Raw genomic sequence first — 27,815 nt, 5'->3', positions numbered from 1 at the left:
CGGGCCGGGGACGCTCGCCCAGATTGTTGCAAGGGGCGCTCCTCAGTGAGCCAAGTCCATGCCGCCCGAGGAGTGTCGAAAAACAAGGTCTTAGCCTGGAAGACCACACGGAGGCGGGCCGGGAACTGAAGTTGGTATCTAAGACCCAAGGAGCGCATCTTATGCTTCACCTCCAGGTATGATCGGCGTTGCTCTTGAACCTCCCGGGTGTAGTCGGGGAAGGGTCTTTTGTTTAAATGTCTGGTCTTCTATAATATTACTATATTTTGTCTTGTTGTGATCTTTTACATGAGTCTTTCTGGTCAATTATTGTTGAATACATTAAGTCACTCATTTCAAGAGATTTAAAGAGTCTATAAAGATTTATAAATGACACATGTCAATGTTAACTTTTTCATGAACAAATAAATGAAGGCTTTTTTCTTGAAGGAATTGTACAGATCTAGTGTAGTTAGAGTAGAATGTTAATGAGAATCATTAATCAATGTTCAATATTACAGTCTTAGGTTGTACCTAAATATCACACATGGCGCATGCAATCTCTTGACACTGAATCACGTACCAGTGTTGGTTATGGGCCCCAAGGTGATTTGAATTTCTGTGTACTTATGTGCTTTATTGATCATATGATTTTAGTAAACTTAATTTTCATGATTGTTGTTTCTTATAATTTTTTTGTCAGTCCTGCAGAATCCCCATTGTTTCAGGGACAAAACTCATTAGTTGTGTTCTTAGTTGCATTACAAGAAAAAAATAAAGATTATCATCCTAACTATGACCTCTCTTCTCAGTTTTTGATTACTGCTGCACAACTTATTCTACACTTCTAGGAACATGAACTCCACTAAACCATTATTATTTGAAGTACTTTTGAGCAATCTACATTTCATGGAGTGTCTCTCTTGCTTTTGGGTGAGTTGTTCTGTAACTCTAAGGTTTTTGGAGTGGTTAATCCAGGGAGTAGGGCACCGGTGACCTGAAACAACTTGGAATGCGTTATTACATCTCACAACCATTCAAAGTAGAGGTTTCTAGATTGCAGTAGCTTCTGCCTGCTATTTCTTTTTGAAACTTTTTCTCTTACTGTTGTCTGTCCAAATCACAGTGACTACGTCCCTGATAGCATCAGACCTCGATCATTTCAATGGCAACCATAAAGAGCTTATTTAAAAAAAATGCAGTATACTTAGAATGGAGCCACCAGACATCTGATTAATCATTACACTCACTGTACTTCATTCCCAAGACAGCTCCACTTGCCTACAAACACAGTGTTTATTGCTGTCCACACTGTCCCGCGTGCATACTACTAGCAATCCTGCCTTTGTCTAAACCAGTAACTATTACTAGTAAGTTCCAAATCATCCCTTATTTGACTGCAGCATGTTGTGTGTGTTTTATGTTTATTGAAGCCTAATCTGGAAGACGACCCTTCGCCCCTGTAGTTCGCATCCTGTGCAATCAGTCATCTTTGTTATTAGGTCAACATTTGTCTGCTTAAATTTTGTTAGGTAGCAAAGACAAAGCTGTTCCTGTGAGAGGTTGGGAAGGAATCTATAGGTTGTAAATTGGAATAACCATGTATTCGCTTATGTTCTATACTGCATTTAGCAGCAAGTGACCAGAAATCTTAACACAATGTTCTATCAAAAAATAGTACTGACAGGAGAGCTGCCTCTCAATATAAAAGAAAAGTTGCAGACAGCAGAGCAATCCCTAAAATTATAAATACATTACAGGTGCATCTTCATTCGCATTATTGGCAACATGTAACCCTCCTTCATCTCTTCCCCAAATTTTGTAATGCGTCCGAACAACCCCCCCTCCCCTCCCCTAACCCCTCTATAAAACAATGTTTTACGGCATTTTGTTGCTATGCAGCTAGGTATACACTTATATAAATCCCATCCGTAAATAGAAATATTTAAACATTTGATGATTCAAATAACCCTTTTGTGAACACTGGATGTACTCCATAGATACGATTTCCAAATCAAAACACTCACAAACCCAGACAAACACTCTGACCCCCATTTTCCTTTCCATTATACCTCCTTATAGGTTATTTCTAGGACAAAATCCTACTAGGTTATGGTCATGAACACCATATTTCTCCCTAGAAGCTTAAATGTCGCTAACCTGCCCTCGTCATATTTTGCCTTTCTCTTTCCCTATGCTTCACACATACTCTTTGACAAGCCACACAAATACTCTCTGACAAACCCACCCTACCACTGCATTCTCTTACAGATTTTGTCGCATCGATTCTCAAGCCCACTTTAGTATACCAAGAATTTCATACAAAGATACCCACACTCATACACACAATCTTCCACACATTCACATACAAACACACTGTCTCTCACGGTTTCACACTTGCACTTATATCAACTCTGTGTGTAAGGATCATTGGAAGAGTTCAACAGAATAAAAAATATTTAATCTTTTTTGTACTTCTATCCATGAGTGCTTGGCAGAGCTCATTTGGCCCAAGAAGCAGGCCATTTGCATACTTATGAGGATGCTACTGATGAGGAAGAAAGAAAGAAGAAATGTGTCAGCTTGTGGGTCACCCCCTTGATATGTTTCAACTCCGGGTTCTGTGTTGCAGTGTTTGCCTGCCGGAGTCTAAATCAGGCCAAAAGGTTCTCGACTTCGACTTTAGAGATGAAAATCTTCAACTTCAGGATTTCTTCTCTTTCAACCACTAACCACCTCTTTGACATCACTTCAAAGAGTTGTTGGGCCTAATTTGTAGTCACCAGAAAGAGAGATGACAGCCTGCAATCCATTTACTTTCTTGCTTGCCTGTGTCACAAATTATCAGTCATCATACTGCCAACCACAGCCTCCAGTCGCAACTGTGTGAAGGGCAGCGAGTAAGCATATGGGAGTGGCTCTCCGTAGGTTAATACGTAGTGGTTGCAGGTGTATACCTGCTCTGATCTGGAGCCATCTTTCAGTCTCTGTAGGTTACGAAAGCTTTTTTTTAAACTCTACACTTTAACAGAGACACTTAGGATCGCTGTGCCACCCACACACACAGGATATCGGAAAACAGAAAATTACAGTACCTGCTTAAATCTCTGCATTCAGGGTATCTCATGTCATTGTAGAACACGCCGTTGAAATAAAAGAATGCAGATTTGAACAGATCCTTGAAGAAAAGAAAACCAAGATAATTATTCAAGGGATGTCAAAGAAAGTGGAGCTCATACTCAACTCTTGAGCACTGAAGCTTTGACTGCCACCCTCGAAAATAATGAGAATAAAGCTCCCTTGTCTCAATACCTGCTCACTTGTATTCAAATACAACTTTTAAAGTTCAAATGTAAAGCATTTAGGGTTCTCACTTCTGCCATATGTTTTTGTGATGAACCTTAAACTCGAATTTGCGAACTACTAATTTCTTCCAATAATTTTATAACCTGCTTTAGAAGAATGCTTGAAATACATTAAATCAATCACTAGTACACAAAACAAATAGACAAGCAATGCTAATACAGAAGGAAATCTTCAAAAGTAAATCTAAGTTACTTGAGTAGGTACTATGTTACTCTAATATAGTGATTTAAATGGGCAGGTATAGTTAGGGACCTAGAACCTGCACCTCTCACATTTGAAAGGAAGAGTAGCAGCACTTCTTAATAGCTAAGCAGCACACAAGTACTCTGGAAAAGCAAATAATGGTCTTCAAGATTTGTATTTCACACACTGCTTTAATAATAATAGTTTTTTGTTTTTACATTGGCTAGATCTCATTAACTATTTAATGGCAATGCATTTAGCAACCTCTGTAAACAGTATTGAGAGTTCTTCACCTGTTAACAAGAATAATCAAGTAAATTCTACATACACATACATAATGTATACCAAATTGCTAATCAAAATTCTGTATTTTGATTGGCTCATATCCAGTTAATAGTTTCTCAGGAGAATCATGGCCAGCACCTGAGACAAGCCTCATTACTATATCAAGCTATCTATTGTTATACCTTCTTCCTCTAATAGTTGCTTGTGAAGATCAAATAGTTCCGCTAAAGAACTAGAGTGCTCACTTAGGTCACAAAGTGTGACTGCACTGGATGACATGCTGCTGGAGAAAAATGCTTTCAAGTCATTCACTTTCCCTGACAGAAGACTGAATATGTACATGAAAATTGTTCTGATATCTGCTACACGTTCTTGAAACAAAATCTCCAAAAACATTCCTTCCTGTATGTTTGTATTATACATTTAATGTTTTCCCATCTGTCAAATTCCAGCAATCCAGACCAGTTTTCACCACGTTTTAAAAAAGCACGTTCAACGTTCCGTCTGATTTACAACGTTACTTATTTAAACATTTCTTTTAATAACTATAGTTGAATATATTCATTCGGAGCATTATGGCACCCGCAGTAAGACATCTATTCATTTAAATGTGAGTTTTATCTGCAAATAGCACTCTGCACCTCTAAAATATCTCCTCCCATGCATTTAAAATACAGATTTTAAAAAAAAACAATGTCTACCAAAATATTGTTATTACTAAATAAAAGAGGTATAAAGTGTCAGACAGGATAGATTGTCAGAGAAAATGATGTGGAAAGGGGATGCAGGACTTGGGTAGGGATCTCAATTATTAACTAATTCTAGCCGACTAGCCCTTTAAAATATATTTTGCCATGAAGGACTTCAAACCTATCATTCCCCACACATTTGTATCCAACTGGGTTCGTAGCTACATTAAAACGCAATGCTCATTTACTTCCCCCTCCTCTATAGACTTCAGATTCAACAGCTCCTATTCCACCTTGGAGGAATTCAGGGGTACCTCGCTTTTGTTTGAATACGAATGGTAGCATATTCACAAAGCTACATTACAAAACTAGGGAATGACAGACTTCTGCTGGTTGTAGTTGTTTTACTGACTATGCCAACATTTTTGCTGACATGGATGAGAAGATATATATTTGTTTTAACTTTTTAGTGCATTAGTCATAATTTATATTATTTAATTTTAAATCAGTTTCTTTAATTGGAAATGTTTTCTGTTGTACAACTCCTATTACTACACCATGGCACTCATGTGTGCCTCATATCTGCAAAGGACATAAAATGTAAGCTTTTTTGTTTTTTATTATTATTTTGTGGTAAAGTCCAAAAGAAAATTGCAACATCAACGGACAGACTCATAGTGCTGTTGAAAGTACAGGCGTTAAGTCAGACCTTTTTTGCACACAGCCAAGAAATATACTTGGGAGTTTATAGAAAAGTGTCATTTTTTCTTCTGAACCACTTCCTATAATATCCATCAGAAAAGTATGTGAGAAACCCGATTTCTCACAAACAAGGTTAATCAAATCCTAACAGATGAACAGCATATTCCACATGGTGATATATGCTTAAAACTAACCACAATTCATACAATGTGTTTAGCATGACTGAAAAATGACTTCTGTTGTCACTAAATCCTGTTATCACCCTTTCTGCAAGTCCCTTTTAGAGACACTCAAACCCAGGCATTCACTATAAAGCATTTCAATAAAAAGGCAACGCCTTCTCACCAAAACCGTAATCCAAGCATGCTTTTTGCAAGCTTCCATCTAAGTAGATCAGTGAAACACATATTTTCTAACAAACAATTTTGAGGATTTCATTCCAAATTTTAGGGGTCTGATTTACAAAAGTAAAGGTAGTTGGTCCTCCATGTTGGATTGGGTCACTGACTCCACCCTGGTCAATAACTACCTGGGAGAGACCTCCGCCTTAGAAAATGTGCTTAAATGTATAACTTTGTTTATTTAATAAAATAAGATCTCATGTTCTGTGCAGAATTCATGCTGAGTCTTTTAACATCCAAAACGTACCTTGCTGATGTTTTCAGGCACCAAGTCAGGGGTGTTGCTGAATTCTCCTCCTACCTGGAGGTCGCTGACACACGCAATAAAATCCCGAAGCTCAGTAAGTCTCTGACTACCCAACACCATCACTCTCTGATATGGTTTGTGCTCTTTATGCTACAACAAAAATACAGGAACACAAAAGATGATGGTATCAGGTTAAAACAATTGTTTGCTTTATATTAACAGCTGTGGAGAATATAATCCATGGACAGTGTATCACAGTAAAACACTGTCCAGGAGCTCTGGTCTCAGAAGTAACATCTTTTACTAAGGTATGAGTGAGAGGTTCTCTGAATGAATATGCTACTTACCAGTATGCATCTGTTCTTGGCATGTAGGGCTGCTGACATTCATATCTGTGCATAGATCGCCGCCTAGTGTTGGGTCCGGATGTTTGCACGTTGTTGTCCTGGAAGAGTCTTCGAAGTATCCTTGGATAGGTGACTCCTCCCCTGGACTACAGTGCGCATGGGCATCCTCTCCATCCTCAGATTGTTTTTCGCCATTGTGGCAGTGATGGAGTAGATACAGAAAGTGATGACCATGCTTGCAATGATTCTGAGAGCTGCAGCTGCGACAGGCGCCGGGGAGGAGGGAGGGCGATATGAATGTCAGCAGCCCTACATGCCAAGAACAGATGCATACTGGTAAGTAGCATATTCAGTTCGAGGCATGTGGGCTGCTGAATTCATATCTGTGCATAGAATACATAGCAGTGCCCTCTATTGGCGGCGGCTACCCGTGCCAGCTGCAGCGGTCTGAAAAAGTGTTTTGAGAACAGCCTGTCCTACAGCTGCCTGCTGTTTTGACTGCACATCTACGCAATAGTGTTTTGTAAATGTGTGTGTAGTGGACCATGTGGCTGCTCTGCATATATCATGCAGGGGAATGTTTCCTAGGAAGGCCATGGAAGCCCCCAACTTGCGTGTTGAGTGGGCTCGTGGTGGAATAGTTAATGTGCGTTTTGCCTTTTGATAACAGATTTGAATACACTTAACTATCCATCTGGCTATCCCTGCTTTGGAGATGGCGTTACCTTTGTGGTGTGGGGCAAAGGCAACGAACAGTTGTTTTGTCTTCCTGAAGGGTTTAGTCCTGTCGATGTAGTACATGAGGGCCCTCCGTACATCTAGTGTATGTAATGCCCTCTCTGCAACAGTTTGTGGGTTTTGGAAGAAAACGGGCAGTTCAATAGTCTGGTTCATGTGGAACTGCGATATTACCTTGGGCATGAATTTGGGGTTGGTACGTAGTACGACCCTGTTGGCGTGAACCTGAATAAATGGCTCTTGAACGGTTAGTGCCTGGAGTTCACTAACTCTTCTTAGGGAAGTGATCGCTACCAGGAAGGCTACTTTCCAGGTAAGGAATTGAATCTCGCATGAGTGTAGAGGTTCAAAGGGTGGACCCATCAGGCGTGTGAGGACCAAGTTGAGGTTCCACATTGGAGCCGGTGGGTGACTAGGTGGAATGACTCGTTTGAGTCCTTCCAAGAATGCTTTGATGGCAGGCACTCTGAAGAGAGAGAGGTGCTGCCTGGTTTGCAGATAGGCTGATATTGCGGTCAAATGGACCCGTATAGAGGTGTACGCCAGATTGCATCGGTATAGGTGTAAGAGGTAACATATGATGTTGTGGATGGATGCGTCCAGCGGGTTAATGTCATTATTACCGCAATAAATGACGAACCGTTTCCATTTGGCTGCATAGCAAGCTCTTGTAGTGGGTCTCCTGGCCTCCTTGATGATGTCCATACAGTCAGGTGGCAGATTGAGATAGCCAAACTCTAGGACTTCAGGAGCCAGATCGCCAGGTTCAGCTGTTGCGGATCTGGGTGCTGAACCTCTCCATGGTTCTGCGTCAAATGCGCGGGTTTGATCCGCAGCCTTTGATGCGGTACCACGGAAAGTTCGAGGAAGGTGGTGTACCACGGCTGGCGTGCCCACGTGGGAGCAACTAGGACGAGTGTCAGGGAGTGTTGTCGGAGTTTGCGAGCCACCAGCGGTATCAACGGTGCTGGAGGAAAAGCGTACGCAAATTTGCCGGACCAGTTCATCCATATCGCATTGCCCTGCGACTGCGGGTGTGGGAATCTGGCGGCGAAGCTTTGGCATTTTGCGTTTTCGCTTGTCGCGAATAGGTCTATTTCTGGGTGACCCCACTGCTGGAAGTACGGTTGGAGTACCGATGGGTGTAACTCCCACTCGTGCATCTGGTGGCTGTGTCTGCTGAGCAGATCCGCCATCTGGTTGTCCTTGCCGGGGAGGTGTTCCGCCATGAGGAACATGTTCCTCTGAATGGCCCACTTCCACATGCTCTGAGCCAGATGAGACAACTGTGGAGAGTGTGTCCCTCCCTGCTTCTGTATGTAGTACATTGCGGTCATGTTGTCCGTCCGGATCAACACGACCTTGTTGCACAGATGTACTTTGAAAGCCTTCATGGCCAGGAAGATTGCCATCAGTTCCAGAAGGTTGATGTGCATCTTCTTCTGTTGTGTCGTCCATAGTCCCTGCACTGTGTAGTGGAGTACATGAGCTCCCCATCCCTGGAGAGACGCGTCCGCTGTCAGTACTATTTGTGGAACAGGCTCTTGGAACGGTCGGCCCTTGCAAAGGTTTTGTGGATTCCACCAATGCAGAGAGTTGTATGCCCGACCGCTCACCAACACTAGGTCTTTCAACTGTCCTTGAGCCTGATTCCACTGACGTGCTAGGCACTCCTGAAGTGGGCGCATATGTAATCTCGCGTGCGGGACTATGAAGATGCAGGAGGCCATCATGCCTATCAACTGCATAAACACTCGCGCTGGAAGCGAGTGGTTGGGTCTGAACTTGGAGATCAGCGCTTGTATGCCGTTGATCCTCACTAAATTTGGCTGAGCTGTGGCCGCCAGAGTGTCTATAGTCGCACCTAGGTACTGTTGTACGTGTGCGGGCTGGAGATGAGACTTTGGGTAATTTAGTGAGAATCCCAGACTGTGAAGAAGGTGAATGGTACGGGACACGTGGCTTGCACATTGCTGGGCCGATCTCGCTTGAACGAGCCAGTCGTCTAGGTAGGGGTAGACGTGTATGTGCTGTCTCCGTAAATGTGCCGCCACCGTAGCTAGGCACTTTGTGAAAACCCTGGGCGCTGTTGTCACGCCGAAGGGAAGGACTTTGAACTGATAGTGCTGCCCCTGAACAGTGAACCTGAGGTATTTTTTGTGTGAGGGGTGGATGGGTATGTGAAAATACGCATCCTTGAGGTCCAGTGATGCTAGGAAGTCTCCCTGCTGGAGAAGCGGAAGGACTTGCTGTAGAGTGAGCATGTGAAAGTGCTCCGAAAGAATGTACTGGTTCAGGGGTCTCAGGTCTAATATAGGCCTGAGCGACCCGTCCTTTTTTGGAATTAAGAAGTAGAGGGAGTAAACCCCCGTGCCCCGCTCGTGGACGGGTACGACCTCGATAGCGCCTTTTAGAAGCATACTTTCTACCTCTTGCTGTAAGAGCGTCAAGTGCTCTGAAGACATAGGACGGTTTCTTGGTGGTATTGTGGGTGGAGTGGAAGTTAACTCCAGACAGTAACCGTATTTTATAATATCTTTGACCCACCTGTCCGTGGTGATGGAGTTCCACGTGGACAGGAACCGTTGTAGCCTTCCCCCGACAGGTGTTATGTGGTCGGGAGGAAGGGAGAGGGCGTCACTGCTTGTTCTTGGGGGAGGACCTGGTGTTGCCGTAGCCACGTCCTCTGCCCTTGGTACTGGAGCCACGATAGCCACCTCGGGTGTTCTTATCGTAGGTGGTCTGCGTATTACCCTTGTTATATGTTTGTTGTGACCCCTGTCCTCTGCCTGCTCCCTTGTTTCCGGGGCGACGAAAGGAGCCGCTCCGAAAGGACTGAGTTTGTAGGGCGCCCATGGACTTTGCAGTGTCCGTGTCCTTTTTTATCTTCTCGAGGGTGGCGTCAACCTCAGGCCCGAACAAAAAGTCGGGGTTGACAGGCTGATTAAGGATATTGTTTTGTACCTCAGGCTTGAATCCTGAGATACGTAGCCAGGCGTGACGTCGTAGGATGACGCTAGTGTTGATGGCCCTGGCAGCCGTGTCAGCAGCGTCTAGTGCACATTTGATGGCAGCATTTGTGAGTAGCTGTCCCTCTCTGATAAGGATTTCTGCACCTTCTTTGTAGGGGTCAGGGAGGTGTTGAAGGAGTTGCTCCATTGTGTCATAGTGCGCCCTATCGTAGCGAGCGAGGAGCGCTTGAGTGTTAGCTATGCGCCATATGCTTGCAGCTTGTGCGGCAACTCGCTTGCCGGAGGTCTCCAGCACCTTGGACTCCTTGTCCGGGGGAGGAGCGTCACCCGTTGTCTGCGAGTGTGCCCTCTTGCGGGCATTCGCCACAACGATGGAGTCGAGTGGTAATTGTCCTCTGATGTAAGTAGGATCCCCAGGTGCTGATCTGTATTTCTTATCGATCCTGGGGTTTATCACTCGTGCCCTGGTGGGTTCCCTGAAAATGTCAGTGGCTGGCTTAAGGACCCCCTTCAACATTGGCAGAGTCTTTACATGTCTTTCTGAGGATGCAAAGGTGTCCATTAGAAAGTCATCTTCGATGATATCAGAGTGAAGCTGTACATCATGGTTGTTCGCCGCCCGTTCAATCAGAGCGTTGAACGCCGCAGTATCCTCTGTGGGTGACGTTTTTGCCCCATATAGTTGTGGGTCCTGTGCATCAAGAGGTGCACTGGGGTCTGCAGGGTCGCCCCAAGTTTGGTCAGGGTCCTGCTGGTCATCAGGGTCCGTGTCCACATGGTAGGGGACTTGTTCACCCATGTAGTCCTCCAATGCATCCGTGTCGGAGCGTGTGGGGGAGGCCCGGTGTGGATCCTGGTAGGGTGAATGAAAGGGTTCATACAGGAGAGGTTCTGTGTCCACAGGCAGCTTCCTCTTTAGCGGGATCCTGAAAGGTTCCAATGGCGGTTCCGAAGTTATCCTTCGGTCGTGGAGAATCATCCTGCCAGTGTCGGCGTCGATGACGCGTGACGGTGACGGCTCGACAGGCGTAACCGCAGTTTTGGTGGCCTGTGTCCTGAGTTGAAACGCCTTCGGGATTGTGGATGGAGGCAAGCCGAAGGTAATGCTGGTCGGCACCGACGAAACCGCTGGATCGATCGAACCCGACTGGTCCTGGAGGGCAGCCTTGGTTTTGCAGCCTGGCATTGCGCCAGGCCGTACTCGGGGCGCCTTAGAGGTCGTGGCCCCCGCCAGGGTCGTCGAGGCGGCTGCAGATATCTTCTGCGCCCGTGGTGCATCGAGCCGAGGTGCGGAGATCACCGTCGACGTCTTCGACACGTGAGGTTTCGGTGTCGTCGAGGGGGTGCTGCGAGGCGTAGCAGGCGGGACGGCCCTCGGTGTCGGTGGCGTCGACGCCGGTAACCGAGCAGGTTTTTCGGCGCCGATGGCCTTCTTCCGTTTGTCGACTCCCATGTCGCCCGTCTCGAGTTCGGCACCGAAGTCCCCCTTGGTGCGGTCGGTGCCGACACGGTGCGCCGGCGTCGAAGGTGTTGAAGGCCTCGATCCGACTAGCGCCACTTTCAGTTTCGGTTTCGTAGGAACCTGAGCAGCTTTCGGTTTCGGTTTCGTGGAAGGGAAACCAGCTGGCTTAAGCGGTAATGGCTGCCGCTGAACGTCCGAGGCCGGGCCCGAGGGCGGGGCCGAAGGACTGCGTGATAGGTCTCGGGTAAGGCCCGAAGGCGATCCCTCGACCGGAGCCATAGTCTGTGGCACTGGTGAATTCTCGGTTTGAACAGGTAGGCCTTGTTCATCATCGGAGCTACTCTCTTCGGCCCCTAAGGCCTCCTCGTCGTCTCCTACCTCGGTGTCGTCTTCACCTCTGTGGAAGAGTGACTCGTCGGCCTCGTCCGATCCGGGTTCTTGGTCGGAAACGGGACTGGAGGGTAAGACTTCTACTTCTTCGACGTCGTCCGCGTCGTCGAAGATGTCAGCTGGGGCCGGTGCCGCGTGCTGCGCTTCGAGCCTCGCCGCTCGACGATTCCGCAGAGTCTTCTTTGAACGGAACCGGGCACAGGCCATACATGTCGACTCGTCGTGGTCCGGCGAAAGGCATTTGTTGCACACCGGATGGACGTCGATGTGTGGGTACTTCGCATTACATACCGGACACCTTTTGAATGGCGTCCTCGATTCCATCGTCGAAGTAGTTGATGGACAGGTAAATGCGAACAAAGTCGGTGCTGGAAGTTAGTAAACTAACAGAGAGTATCGAAAACCGATCGATAAACAGTACCGACGCGAACTAAAGGCCTCGACAAAATTTTTTCCTAACTTGAGCTAAGATAGCACATCCGAACCCAATGGCGGAAAAAAACAATCTGAGGATGGAGAGGATGCCCATGCGCACTGTAGTCCAGGGGAGGAGTCACCTATCCAAGGATACTTCGAAGACTCTTCCAGGACAACAACGTGCAAACATCCGGACCCAACACTAGGCGGCGATCTATGCACAGATATGAATTCAGCAGCCCACATGCCTCGAACATATCATATTCTGCGCAAAACAAGCTCCTTAATGTTATGATTTAAAAGTATTCAATTTAGCCTTAGAGCTCGATGTAGTGGTCTCTACCGGTCATTAAAGGCCGGCTCCAGCGTTCGGAGAGGACCTTTAACAAGGGAGCGGGCCTTTAATGGCCGGTAGAGCCTGCTAATGGAGGGATCTAAGGCTGCTAGAACATTCTGCCCCTAGAGGGCAGAATGTTCTAATCTGTAAAGCAAAGCCCTCACGGAGCCCGAAGGGGGTTGAAATCCCCTTGGACTCAGGGAGGCCTTTGTTCACAGCAATAGCTGTGAACAAACATTGGAATGTTTTTGCTCCAGCCTGTTACCAGCGATTAGAAGCCCAGAGCACTTCATTGTCTTCAATGAAGTGCTCAACATTCCAATGTTCTAATGTTTCTTAAGGCAGTGTTGGAACACAATCAAATCATGAAAAGCTTTTAACAGCAGAGTGAAACACAAAATAATAATCACCTTTCATACAAATATATTATTTTCCTGTCTGATACTGAGTTTCTTCAAACTTTTTGCAACTGGCCGCAAAATTACAGATTCTTTGGGCTATTGCTTTCTTTTGCCCTCATTGGATTGCATCACATTTTGCAACTCTTAAGTGTATTCTAACAATCTTCGTGATAAAACATTGTATTTTAAACTTCAAAAGAATTTTAATTGAAAAAAGTGAAGTAGAATATGTTGAGTGTGAGTGCTGTTAGAATGATGCATTGAATGTTGGCGTCAGTGTGCTGGGTGAAGCGTGGGAGTTGATTAGAATTGGATGGAGAAAGGAGCCTTTAAAAGACCTACCTGAAGTGGTTTAATCTTAAGGCCTACCATAGAATAAGCTAGGATATAACACATCATCTCAAACAAAAACAGAACATTAATCCCCAGACAAAAAAAAAACTAACAAACATTAAACTGGGAAAACAAGACATACGGACACAAAAAGGCAATGCAGATGATAAGAAGAACAATACCAAGCTAAGACATGACAAAATACGTTACATTTGCTGGTACCATTAAACACGTACCAGCTCCCAACCTGTGAATATCTCACTTTGGTACCCAATTTTCCCAAGTGACCCATCCATCTTCTTAGAATTTGCACTTGCTTTGGTAACTCATTCAATTTCACCTCTGTCCATTCGCAAACTTTCCAGCATTTTTTGACACTTCCACAACAACCATTCTTTTTCCATATCTCACTATTCCCTTAGTCACCTTGACTGACTCTTGACACAAACTATATTCCCATCTAGACAAGAGAACTATAAACACACTTCAGTTTTACATACTTTTGGTATCTTTTACCATGCTCTAACAGTCTGACAGGTGTGCTGCTAAGGAACCACTGCTTTGCAACATGCTTGATACTCACTTTTTCAAATATGATGGGATAAATAATATTTAGGGTCAAGACGAGTTCTCCTTCATCCACTAAATCGGATGGATTCTGTGGTTTCTTTCCCTCCGCATGCGACTCCTGAGGAGTAAACAGTTTATGTCATGAATGGCATTCATAGTAGGTTAAGAAGTATTATTTTGTAACAGTCCCTTTCCTTTCATAATTCAAGAGACACAATGCTCAGAAAATGTTGACTGAGAACTTGTGTAACATTTTTGTAATCTACGTTGAACATCATCTTGGCTCTTAGAAGAAAAAGGCAGATCAATGTTCATGAACAATGATGTCCCTGCAATATGTGTCCACACTGCCTTCCGGGATACCACGTTTACTGATTTGGGGCCATATTACATTAGGAGCCCCAGGGGCGCAACGGGAGTTTGCGCCCGCTTTGCGCTCCCCCGGGACACTTTGGTATTATAAAAGGGGGCGCAGATGCTTGTGCATCCCCTTCTATAATACTGATAGCTCTGGTTCACTTAAAGCGCCAGCGCTATCAACAGAGGTTGTTCCCTCATTTGCATAGGGGTGTATCCTATGCAAATGAGGGCATTCCTTGCACTCTGCGCCCACGCCATATTACAGACGCGAGTGCAGAGTCAACGAAGCCCTCAGAAGGTGCACTAAAAGTGCGCCATTTAAAAGTTGGTGCGCTGTCAGTGCGCCACCTGACAGCAGCCCTCTGCAGGGGATTAAGGGGATCCCATGGAACCGCCAGACATTCCCTTGCAGGTGGGTACAGTCACTGATTGCACCCGCCTGCTAGGGGATCTCTAATCCCCTTTGAAAGTGCAGGCGGGTGCTGCCTGCACTGTGAAAACACGGAGCAGCTGCTCCGTATTTTCACATGAATGCGCTGCCCCCAGGGCAGCGCAAGTTCGCGGCTGCCCCCAGGTCAGCGTATTCACCATAATGGGGTGCATTGGCATGGTTTGTGCCCAGCGCACCTTTCCAAAGGTGCGCTGGGTGCAAACAATGCCAAAACGTAATACGGCACTTGGTGACCTACCTACCAGGATCTAATTGTGACCACCAATGAAAAATTTCCAAGCTATCGTAATGGAAAGTTTCAATTCTATTAAGGATGCGGAAGAGAGGATTATGCCATCGTCTTTGCTGCTCACAGCCGAGATACATGGTGTTTTCCTTTCAGAAACAGGTTAACACTAGAACCAACTGCCCCTCATTTTCATTTCACTTCAAACAACTAGAATTAAAAATAAGATATTGCCATTCAACTCTGAGCAGGCTATGATTTCAGACATTTGTGTGAAAAAGATTTATACAATAAATCACTAGCTTCTTGAAGGTGGGACAATTCACCCTTTTGTTGTAGAGCCAAATAAGATGTTGGTGTAATACAATATAAAGGTTCTTAGCAAGAACTACAGATGGGCATACAAGTTTGTGTGAACTCCAAACTATATGGTAAACTCCAGACCACCTGAGATTTTAGGCGAATTGCCATTAGTCGGAATTCTCTAATAGCACAGAGAAAAACTCAGATGACAATGTCCGCCTTACCATTTTCATAAACTGTGGGTTGAAAAGGTAAAGTACTTCCTGTATGAATTAGCATCAATTGTGCACACTTCCACCCTAATTCTGAGAGGAGCAAACACTTGTTGGCACCGGGTAAGAAATATAAGTTTTGTGGCAATTACCATCTCCCTCGTATTTTCTCCAGGTGCATTTCAGCAAATCAAGCATGTCAAAATGGGTTGTATGTCGTTATAACGCATTCCGTTGCAACGCATGCCTTTATCACGCATGCGTTACAACGGAATGCTTTTTCAACGCATAACCTTTACCACGAATATTCCTTTACCACGCATACCTTTACAACGATTTTCGTTGTAAATTTATGCATGGTAAGGGCATACTCTTGGTAAAGGTTATACCCCTCCCCTGCACCCTTACGTGACCCCCCCCCAGCCCCCAATCCTTCTTATATTTACCCCTGCCCTTAACCCTCAATCCTTTTCTATATATATATATTTTTTTTTTTGTAAACAAATTTTATTCGTCAAATACACATGTCGTGAAGCTCTGTAACCCAGAGACTTCCATAGCATCAAGAAACAACATATCGGCTTTGACAATTTTCTCATGAGATACCTAATGGAAATTACAGAAGAGACGTGCATAACAAAAACCGTCCCCCCAATGAAATGAACATTGAACAATCCCTCCCCCCACCCCCCACCCCCCCACCCATCGCACCGCCAATCCAGTCCAGGCAGCAAATCTATATATATATATTTTTAAACTAAAATTCCCCCTTACCTCTTCACGTTGTCTCCTCTCCATCTTCCGTGGTGGCGTCGTAAAGAGGAAGCGGAAGTTTCTTTCCGTTTCCTCTCAAACGACGCCGATTGCCTGCACTTCTCGACATAACATCAGGAGAGTTGGTTTTTTTTGGGGGGGGCGGGGATTCCCCCTAAGCCCCCTTTTTCAAATTTTAGCCTTTACCACACATGCCTTTTCTACGTATCTCGTAGTAAAGGTATGCGTGGTAAAGGCTTTTGTGGTAACCACGCATGCGTTGTAATGCATGCATGGTTAAGGTTTGCGTGGAAACGGCCGCGTTGTAGTGGCTGTTAAATTCCAAACCACGTTCACCGTGGTGCGAAAAGTATTAATTCTGCACGTTGTTGCACATTCCCATAGAGCATACTTTGAATTTGAGGAATTCTGTATCCAATTCAATACCACGGGGTATCGGACTGCACATTTTGCGAGAATTACTTCTGCTTCATCCAAGGTAATCGTAATTAGGACATCGGCTTAATAAGAGTGGTTTGATAAGATGTATACAGACTAATGCTTTGCAGATAGCATGAAACCATGCTCTCATTAGAAGAGCTAAACCCCAGAGGGTTAAATGCACATAAGGGAAACTGCTGTATAACTTGCAGGCCACAGATAGGAATCCTGTTTGGGCAACAGAATGACCTCTTCTAATTAATAAATAATATTATTCTGTTAACCCCTTCAGTGCCCATGACGAGCTGGACTCGTCATGGGCTGCGGTGGCGCTGTGCCCATGACGAGTCCAGCTCGTCATGAACTCCGCCCGCTAATGCAAAGCGCGGCACTGGGCGGGGAAAGGGGCGGGCATGCAAGGGGTTAATACTCTGTTAGTTAATAGCTGTTAATTGCCCTTCACAGAAGTATGTGCTCAAAAAAGTGGAGGGGCATATATAGTGGAATAGGGACAATTAATAGCAGTGGGCAATAGGTCTGTTAACACAAATCATCCCGATCAAACCACCCACACACAGACATATACCTATTGTCCCCAGTTGTGTGGTGTGCCTGTTCTACAATTTAAATACGCGAGAAGGCAGGAAAGCAACACTCAAAGTCCGTCTTCTAAGGTCTCTGATGGGATGAGACAGTCTCAGCATGCCATATACCGCGTCTGTCTATGTCAAAAGCAGAGACTTACCTCAACACCACTCATTTTTTTGGGGTTTTTTTGTATTCTTTTTATTAAACCAATTCGACAGTCAGATAGCATATATTCATTGGCAGGCGTCATCAGTTACAATCGGCCACAAATTATACATCTCAATACATGTTTCCAACGGAGTTTCAAGCTGATTAGGGGGTTACATGAGCCTCATCCGCAGCTAGTCTGCTAGGTGGGGGACACACATCTCCTCTGTAGTGGTTCCAAGCTCCCCACACTTAACACCACTCATTGTAAAATGTTTACATGCCTGAATGATGTGTCTTCCCTGCTAAGGGAACCTTTAAAGTGCAGACAGCCCTCGCAGAGATCACTCTCGTCTAACCAAAGTAGAACTAGAGGTAGAGGTGGAAGACACCTTAAGGAAATGCATTGCAAAATTAGTTGCCTCTTGGTTTCTTTAATATTCGTTATGTCCACGCTTAAGGGTTTTGATTTTTTTCACCTTTATAAGAATTTTAGGCTCAGCAGTCCCTGGTGATATTTATAACTGTGACACATACAGATCTCTGAAGCAGGAGCCTCGACCAGCTACGCAATCGGACTGCAGAGGTGAATATTCTGTGCCACACATAGCATTGCATATGGTAAAGGAGCTGAGAAACTATGCCCAACGTGATTGTTTATTTGAAGTGATGTCATGGATAAATGGATTTCCATTAACTCCCCAGATGAAAGATACCAGGATCCAATCAAAAACGAATTGCTCTGGTGGTTTTAAATCTAAATTTCAAACGTTATACTGTTTAGCAGGAGGGGTACTCAAAGTGGAGGAAGCATTTTTTCAATTCATTTATTTGGATGCAAATTATGTGTAGTACTTACTTATGCACGCAGAGGGGCAGTGTTTTCACAAATAACAGAACTAGAAAAAGCAAACCAGCAGAGAAAGGGAGAAGCAGGGGGAGGTAAAGAGAACACAAGAAGGAATTGGTTCTTGAGGAAGGTCCTGAAGAGGCGAGATTTTTGGGGGGATTTTTCCAAAACACAGCAAGGTGTGTTTTCAGTATTGAAATAAAGGAACCCTGGGTCTGGTGTAACACTATGTTTCCTCGGTCTGGTTTACTAAGAAATCTAACTCGTGTATGTATTTGTGCATTCACAGTTCCATGGTTTACGGTCAATAAACCGACAGAACAATTATAAGCACAGCACCACACGATTATATATATACAAAAAAAATCTATAACATTTTCATGTAATGGGCATTAACACATTTCCTGAGTTCACCTTCATAGTACAGGTTAGTTAGCTGTGTATTTGTTTGTACAGTCTCCTGTTTACAGGCGCTGGACGGTTCAACAGCTAACACGTGTTACGCCCCACATTGGTACCAGGCCTGGGTCTTTTTCAAGGTTCTAATCCTATTATTAAACACTTGTTCAGATAGGTCAAGAAATATTGTGCAATTGAGTGACGGGTGGTAGCACGTTATAAATGAATGAATGAATGAAACAGCATTTATAGCGCGCACGCCTACTCCAATGAGTGTCCAGCGCTAGTGGCAGTTTCTCTGCAACACAGGAGACTGAACGGAATTACCTCATTTGCTGAACAGCCATTGTGAACTCCACTCCTGAAATGTCATGCTTTAATAGGCGATTTCACACCTGCTCTTAATAATGAGCAGCAAATACCTCTTGACCTACCCATGTGATGACCACAGAAGAAAACAAAACGATCGCTAGGTAAGGTAGGTCCATCGAGGGGGTGTGGATAAAGGTAAGTTATAAGGAGTGGAAAATAGAGAACTAAGAAAAATGCCTTTACATGATCTTTAAAGAAACACTCTGCCGAGCTGTGGGAAGTAGTAAAGATAGGTAAGCACTTTCTGTACAAAACTGACCTTGGAAGAGAGTCAGGAACTCTAGGTGTTAAGGTATACTAGGAGTTCAAAAGAGGATGACGGCCAAGTTTGTTGCAGCCCTAGAGTGTAGGACCGGTTAGCAGGACTGAACTATGGCACCTGTCAGCAATCCAAAAAGAAAATGGGTCTGCTACTGGCCCATAGTGTGCTCTGTCACCGGAGGGCATGGAGGAACATGAAGTATTTATAGTGAGGAAAACAGCATTAGGAGAAAAGCATACATAAGTGGAAGCACCTAGTCACGTTGTGACAGCCATATTGGTATAGTTATGTTTTAACGGCCATTGCGGAAAGGTATATAGCCAAAGAGTCTTACACAGAGAGGTAATGAATAAGAGACAATTTAGGTAATTAACATAGTAATACAGAAAGAATGGTATGTAATGATGTGTTTCAGATGGCAAAGAAAGAGATTAAGAATTTATATAGGGCAATGTGAGGGCAGCTATAGGTAAGAGCAGATGGAGGCAGCCATATTGGTATTCAAGAAAAAATAACTCCAACGCACTGATGAAGTTAAAGTTAATTTATTTAGCTTCTAAGTAAATACACCTCAGCCACCCAGTCCCCCGCTGAAAGGGACGTGCCCGGTTGAAGACCGGGCAAAGAGCGGCCCGTCTGCGCCCGACAGAGGCCGGGCTCGGCCATAACTCTTGGTTCATCTTAAGGATCAAGGTACTGTTTGTTTCCTTTTAAATTCCTTGGCATTCTTAGGCACCTTGATGGTGGCCTCTTGTAAGCAGAGTGAGTGAGTGCTTTGCCCCTCTTGTCTGTTCTAAGAGATCTGCATAACCTGATGTTGGGGCGGGTCATTCAGATGACTAAAGTTTATAAGGCCTATTGCGAGTTAGTACAAACTCATTATTTCTCTGTGACACCCCGATTTCCAGCGCAGGTGCGCCTGGCCTGCGACAATGGGCAAAAGGAAAATGACTGCTGGGGCAACAGGGGGCGATACTGCAACTACCATAGACTTGTTTCTAATTAGGGCAGCTAATGTCGAATATGACATGGTATTTCGCATGCCATTACTTCGCATGCCATTACTACGCGGTTATTACTTAGCAATAACTGTTACTACGCAAGTTTTTAGTTCGCATACCATTACATTAAAAGTGTAAATGTATTTGAAGTAAAAACTTGACTAGTAATAAAAATGGTATGCGGAATAACGTGTCATTAAAAAAAAGACATTTAACCCCTTTTTTAAAATGTTTAAAACACAACACTACTTTAAATAATAAATAGAAATACACTACCCTACACATCTAAAAATGGAAAAAACTACCAAAACACTCAAACACTACACTACTGAAACACCACTACACTACCCTTAACCCTAAATCACTACCCCCTGCACGAACATACGCATTCCCCCACTCCGGTCCCTACACTCATTCACTACCCATCACAAACCCCCAACACTACACAAAACCAGTAACCTACACTACACTAAAACCACAACACTACCCTAATCCCTAAAACACTAGCCCCAGCATGACCCTGCCCCTAGCCCCAGTCCTGTCCCTACTCCCAAACACTACCCTGCAGGACCCCCAACACTACCCTACAACAGTACCCTACAGTACACTAACACCACAACACTACCCTAAACCACTACCCCCTGCACGACACTGCCCTAGCCCCAGTCCTGTCCCTACTCCCAAACACTACCCTGCACAACCCCCCGACACTATGCTTAACCCTTAAACACTACCCTACACTACACAAACTCCACACTACCCTAAACCCTAAAACTGTACCCCCAGCCCGACACTGCTCCTACCCCATGTCCAGACCCTACACGACCCCCCACACTACCGTAAACACAAATACACTACACTACACAAACAAAACTACACTTCCCTAAAACTACGCCCCCTGCTTACCTCTCCTGACGGCCTCCTCGTAGGTGTTGGAACACTCCCTCCATGATGGCTGGTCCCGCTCTGACAATCCTTAATCCGCCGTCCTTGTCACCACTCCCCCTGCCTGGGACGTCACGTGATAACAGTGGAAACAAAGGTAGGAAATTACTTCTCGTCAGTTAGTGCGATACGCACAACGCATGCGTTGTAACAACGTGCGTAGTAATGGCTACGCATTGTTACAACGCATGCGTTGTAACGCTTGCGTGGTAACGGTATGCGCACTAACAGCCGCAAAGTAATGGCTGTTCACCGCTAATGTAATTTCTAAAGAGATAGCCCTGGCAGAAAAGAGGCTTTCTCTGGAGACTGAAAAAATTACTCAGAATCTGATACTACCGGATAATCATGAGGCAGAAAAGGAAATACCTGGTTCTGGTTCCCCGCCCACAACAATACTATGATCATTAATTCCAAAGCTGGGCAGTTAGCAGCAGAAGACGATATTGTTCCAGACGGATCATTAATCAAGAGATTAAAGAGTAACCCAGACTCTACCACAGAATAAGGATTCCCCATCAGCCAATATTGACTTGGAGCAATTTTCAGACAATCTATTCCCTGGGTTGGAATCCCTGTTTAACACGCTGATAGCTCCCATTTTGTTAAAGTTGGAAGGCATAGAGGCCAAGCTCAGTTCCTTCTCCCTGCTTGCACCTGGGATTCAACCATTGGTATGCAGACTTCGGCTGTGGGGATCACTTGTGTGGCTGGGCTCACACCCACAGGATTGATTAGTACAGGGGTGCTCTCTGACATGACCAGTAGTCCAAATCAGGTGAATCATAACAATATGCCATTGATTCAGGGGGAGGTTCAAGGGACTGGCACTACCCATGCCATTAATAAGCAGGATACCACCATTCAGGTGGATCATCTGCAAGGGGTACCATCATCAAAGGGTAATAAAACCCACACATTCAACACGAATAGACCCTTAATGGCCCAAGCAGGAACTTCGACTACTTTAGAGCTGCCCCCAGAATCAGTACCCTTCGAGGCACTTTTATAGGGCGTTCCACCAATCTCACAGAGATTAAAAGAATCCACATTGGATCTTATGCACAAGGTCACTCATTGGTGTGACAGTAATATAGTAAATGGGCAACATTTGTCTTCCCCATTTCATAATGGCCAGAAGGGCGGGTTGGGTCGGTCATAGGGTGAGGAAAAACGTTGAGGGGGACTGTGGTGTAGTAAATGTGAGACATCCTGCACATATCAAAGCACTTGTTAAGAGTCAATGCATTCAATTCTCTAAAACTAAAATCAGGGTTGTCCCCCCTTCAACACTTTTATGCCACCAACTCTTTTTTCTGATTGCCCCAGACATCCTTGTTTCCAGGCCAGCTAGTACAGCCCGGGACGATAATGGTAGATTTCCAATTTCCCTAGCCAATAGATTCGTACCGTTGCTAGGTTTAGATGGGTTATATGGCAACGATTGACTAACATCTGCACGAGTAGAGATGCTGGTCCAAGGCTCGCAGGCCAGGTGGGTAATGCACTCACTCTACCCCCCCCCCCCCCCCAAGCCAGCACCCATTACTCCCGTTCCCCCATGTATGAAGATTTTGTCCCGGAACATAGCTGGACTGAGGTCTAAAAGAGATGATGTACAACATCACTGCTGCAGTGATATATAATGAGGATGATGTTATAAATAAAGTACAGTCCACACACGAGGTAAGTGTGACTCCGTTTATTCCAGTCATCCGCTCTCCAACGTAATCAGAACCTTGGTATGTCAACATTCTAACATGAGCTCTCACTGCCCAGCCGTACCAACATGGCCAGCCGGGAGGAGGGCATGGGCTATACCATTATGTGAACCATGGAGATTACAACACATCTCCTCATGTGGGGAAACAAAGGAAAAAACATTACGGTTGGGATGATACCACCACTCTGTCCTTGCTCCACGTCTGACCGTTGTCCAGGCGGACCACATTGCGACCATACTTTTCCACACGTTGATGTGTATGGTACTTGCTACAACCTGGTTGAACATGTGTAGGCTTCTGAACTTGCAGTGTGGTGCCAACCTTGTACTCCTGAGCTTTGACACCATGCATCTGGTCGTACCACCCCTTATATTTACGTTGGTGTTGGGAAATCTTCTCTCTGCTGTTCGCTTGATCAGGGACTACCCTTTTTCCACCTCCCAACCACCCCGGGTTCATTTTGGTACAGGGTTCCCTCCCTCTCAAACACACAAAGGGAGACACTCCTGTGACAAGATTAGGCGTGGTATGGTAAGACCAGATGCACTCTCAAAGAATGTTCAACATCAAACCCACTGGTGATGGCCAATTGGATGTGTTCTTTAATTAACCGATTAGCCCTTTCTACCAACCCATTAGCTCTGGGGCAATAGAGCGCAGTTTTTTCGTGCTTTATATTGAGATTACCCAAGAATGACTTCATTGTCTCTGAGGTAAACTGCACCCCATTGTCTGTCACCAATACTGTAGGGATACCCTAATACACAAAAACACTCTTTAAAAATGATATGAGGTTGCTTGTTGTGGTAGATGAGGTGAATTTGAAATTTACCCAATGGGAGGTATAATCTACAAGAACGAACATAAACCTCCTATGTGTACCTAGGACATCCATAGGACCAATAATGTCCACAGCTAATTTAGTCCATGGAACCTCCGGAACCACAACAGGGGATAAAGGAGCATTGCGTGTGATTTTGCTTTTGTCACTATTTGCACAGCTCATGCATTCTTTTACTTTGAGTTCAATCATGGAGTCCATTTTTGGGAACCAGAAACAACCCCTAACTTTGTTCTTCGTGAGGCTCCTTCCCAAGTGACCCTCATGGGCCAGGTCGATGATTTTGTCCCTCATATTCTTGGGGGGAACAGCTCTGTTTCCGCGATGTATAACCTCAGACTGTATGGACAACTCATACCTCACCTCCCAAAAGTCTTTGACTGAATCAGGTACTTGTGAGCGAGTCTCAGGCCAGCCATTGAGGATGAATTGTTTGAGGATGCCCATCTCTTTGTCCTCCTTCACACTGGCATCCCACTCTTCTTTAGTTAACGAAGGGAGATGCATGGCTAAAATGGGAGCATCCAACTGCTCCTCGCTGGCATAATCCACAAGTGGAGACCTGGACAGGTAGTCAGCAACTACATTTTCCGGGCCTGGGAGGTATTCCACTTTAAAGCAGTAGTTTTCCAGGCCCAGGACCCATTTTGAAATTCTCGGAGAATTGTTATGTATACTTTTTGACGAGAACATAAATGTCAAAGGCTTGTGGTCAGTGTGTATCACAAATTGTGTCCCCCACAAGTAGAATTTAAAATGGTTGACGGCCCAGAAGCACGCCAAAGCCTCCCTTTCAATGACAGAATAGTTTTTTTCCGCCGAGTTGAGGGTCCGAGAAGCAAATGCTATAATGGTATCTTGGCCCTGGTCCTTTTGAGAAAGCATCGCACCCAACCCTTTGTTGGATGCATCCGTTGTGAGGATGGTCTTTTTCCGTGGGTCAAATGACCCTAGTGCAGGTGATCCTAGGATGTGATCTTTTATGGACTTCACCATCATGCTGTGTCTCTCCTCCCACACAAATTCTCTGTCTTTCTTTAATAGCTCACGTAGACCATCACAAAGATCTGCAAAAATTTTTACGTACTTAGACATGTACTCCACTAGGCCTAGAAATGATTTAAGTTCCTCTTTGCTTGAGGGGTTCGCAGCGTCTCTGACAGCTTGAATCAAGCTGTGCTTTGGTTTGAACCCATCCTTCGATATGGTGTGACCCAAATAATCCACCGAGGTCACTTTGATCTTGCACTTATCAAGTTTAACAGTTAAACCTGCATTAGACAACCTTAGGCACACTGTGTTGAGGATAACATCATGTTCTTCCTCCGTCGACCCATACATAAGAATGTCATCCTGAAAACACAGAGTGTTCTTGATGCCCTCCAGCACTTGTTGCATGACTTTTTGAAAAATAGACGCCGCCGAGGCCAAGCCAAAGGGCATCCTGATGAACATGTAGGCCCCGAACGGCGATGAAAATGCCGTCAGGGGTCTAGAATCAGGATGTAACTCGACTTGATGGTAAGCCATCGACAAGTCTATGACAGAGAAGTAACACCCTTTGCCCATAGTGCTCAACATCTCATTTATGTTGGGCAGGGGGAACCTCTCCACCCAGATGTTATCATTTAGGCCGCGCAAGTCCACACAGATGCGGATACCACTTCCATTTGCTTTGGAAGCAAGGACTAGGGGAGCCAACCATTCAGATGCCTCTATGGGTTGAATGACCCCCATCTCACACAATTTATCCAATTCACTTTTGAGGACTTCTCTCAGACGGAAAGGAACTGGGCGCGCTCTGTGGACCACAGGTCTAGTACCCTTCTTCACTTTAATTTTGTGCTGGAAATCTTTCAGCTTTCCCAACTTATCCGTAAACAGATCAGGGAAAGCATCCTGTATGAGTTTATTGCCCTTGGGAATGTCTACTAAAATGACTTGATTCTCGTCATTGGGGTCAAGGATAATACCTAGTTCTTTCTGGTGTTTCCACCCCAAAAGGTTCGCATCCCTTTCAACTACATACACTTTGCCTACAATGGTTCTACCCTTGAAGTCTATGTGACTACTAACCATCCCCACCAATGGAATAGGGTCTCTGGTGTACCCTTCCGGCGATATGTCAGGAGGGACCAGCATACCTTTGTCGCACCCCAGGAAATTCTCAAAATCTGCGAGGTTAACTAATGTAAACGGTGAACACGAGTCCGCATACACCTCAAGGGGTTTGTTATCAATGAGGATGACACATTTAGGATAATTCGGCCTGTCCGCATCTTGGCTATCTTTCACTTGAAAAATGAATCTCGCTTGTGATTCCCCGCTTGTGTTGACAGCCCTGGCAGAGTTACTTGACCCATCCCTGCATACCCTGGCCAAATGGCCTCTTCTGTTGCATTTTTTACACAAAACCCCACGTGCAGAACAAAATGGGATATTGGCCAGATGGTTATTGCTGCCACACCTGAAACATTTCAACCCTTGGCTCTCCCTCATGGGATTAACAGTGGGTGTGCTCCTGATTCCTTCTCTGTTGCTAACCTTGAATACTTCTCCCTCTGAACCTTCACACTGAATAGATGCCACAGACTCCTCTTTAATTTTCATTTCTCTGACACACTTAGCGGTATGCTCAACCGACTGCGCAATTGAAATGGCATCCTTTAAGGATGGGTTTTTTGCCAACAATTTCTCTTGTACCTTCCCACTATACTATTCGTACACCTCACAAGTTGATCCCTTATAAGGGAATTATTTAAGTCACCAAAATCACACAATTGAGTAAGACCTCTAAGGGCAGCTATATAATTATTAATTGATTCTCCCTTTCCTTGCACACGACTAAAAAAACTTGTGGCGTTCAAGTACCACATTGACCTTATCTCCAAAATGTAACTCCAACTTCATAAGCGTGATGTCATACACATCAGCATTATCCTCCTCTTCCACTTCAGGCTCAGGTAAGGTTTCATAAACTTTCCGTCCATGAACGCCCAAATTGTGTAACAGAATGTGTTGCTTGCGCAACGGAGAGAACCTTTCACCACCCATAGCGATCAAATAAGATTCGAATAGCTTTGTCCAGTCTTTCCAATGAATTTCTGGATCGCCACACTCATTGAGGAAAGATGGAGGTTGACTCATTCCAGGAGTGCCCATAACGTAAAGGTTACAAACTCACAAGGTTATATGGCTCTAGACCTCTCTATCCCGACCTTAACTGAAGAAGCACAGACTTAGAAACCCCAAACTTGTGTGGGGAACGTACAAGAATTACACAGGATTACTGACCAAAACCCCTGACAGGATGTAACACGGTCCAACACAGCAACCAATGTGAGCGTGTCACAGTAGATGTGGGCACTTTACACATGAAAGATATGCACGCAATGTGTGCACGTCACAGTGTAGATATAACCAAAGATGACAGTAGAGAAGTCCCAAAATGTGTGCGTGCCACAGTGTAGAAATACACGCAAAAGCATAAATAAATAGAGATGCACGACAATTGTGTGCATATCACAGTGAAGAAATAAGTGTACACGTTGTGGGACTTGTGAAGAAGATAACCACACGCACCATGTGTGCGCATCACAGCAGGAAACAACGTAAATACTGAACTGGGTGGATCTTACTTGAACACACAAGAAGATGAAACCGGAGACTGCAGACCGGCCCTAAGAGAACTGGTGCGCCGGCAGTCGACACCCCAGGGAGGGGCCAGGAGACTTCACAGGAAGGACGCTCCTCAGGAATAACCATAGACCGGAGGAAGCGCCAGGGCTGACAGGAATCCGGCTGCTGAAAACGCACGGTTCTCGGTAGGCACTTGACTCCACTGGTCACACAGAGCGCTGCGAGACCCACCAGAGCGGTGCACAAGGATTGCAGTGAAGAAAACAGCTGAACGCCGTGGCTTCGGGGGATGCGCTGACAACCGCACTCCTCACATGAACGCCTGAGGCTGCGCTCTTGTCTGGTGATCGACTCTTGCAAAATACGCTTCCTCACTCTGGAACAGTTCACAGAAGTTGTCAGCCGTCCCAGTGTTTCCACCTTCGCCAGCAGACACAGCGAGGGAAACACGCTGCCCAGCAGGAACGGGACTCCGCAGAACA

General features: G+C 45.1%; 1 protein-coding gene across 1 annotated transcript in view; it reads right to left on the bottom strand.

The window, feature by feature from the left end:
* The window catches only part of SNAPC3 (small nuclear RNA activating complex polypeptide 3), a 223,651-nt gene that overhangs the window by 76,438 nt on the left and 119,398 nt on the right, over window positions 1-27,815 (bottom strand). Inside the window, exons 4-6 of the mRNA XM_085633853.1 lie at window positions 13,833-13,937; window positions 5,853-6,002; window positions 3,075-3,157 (exon numbers count right to left, since the gene is read on the bottom strand). Coding sequence (XP_085489979.1) covers window positions 3,075-3,157; window positions 5,853-6,002; window positions 13,833-13,937 — 338 coding nt within the window. The remainder of the gene's footprint in view (window positions 1-3,074; window positions 3,158-5,852; window positions 6,003-13,832; window positions 13,938-27,815) is intronic.

Source organism: Triturus cristatus, chromosome 2_1, assembly GCF_964204655.1.
Source record: "Triturus cristatus chromosome 2_1, aTriCri1.1, whole genome shotgun sequence".
In the NCBI taxonomy this organism is placed as follows: domain Eukaryota; kingdom Metazoa; phylum Chordata; class Amphibia; order Caudata; family Salamandridae; genus Triturus; species Triturus cristatus.
The sequence above is the reverse complement of the archived record's forward strand: the minus strand, read 5'-3'. Positions and strand labels throughout refer to the sequence as shown.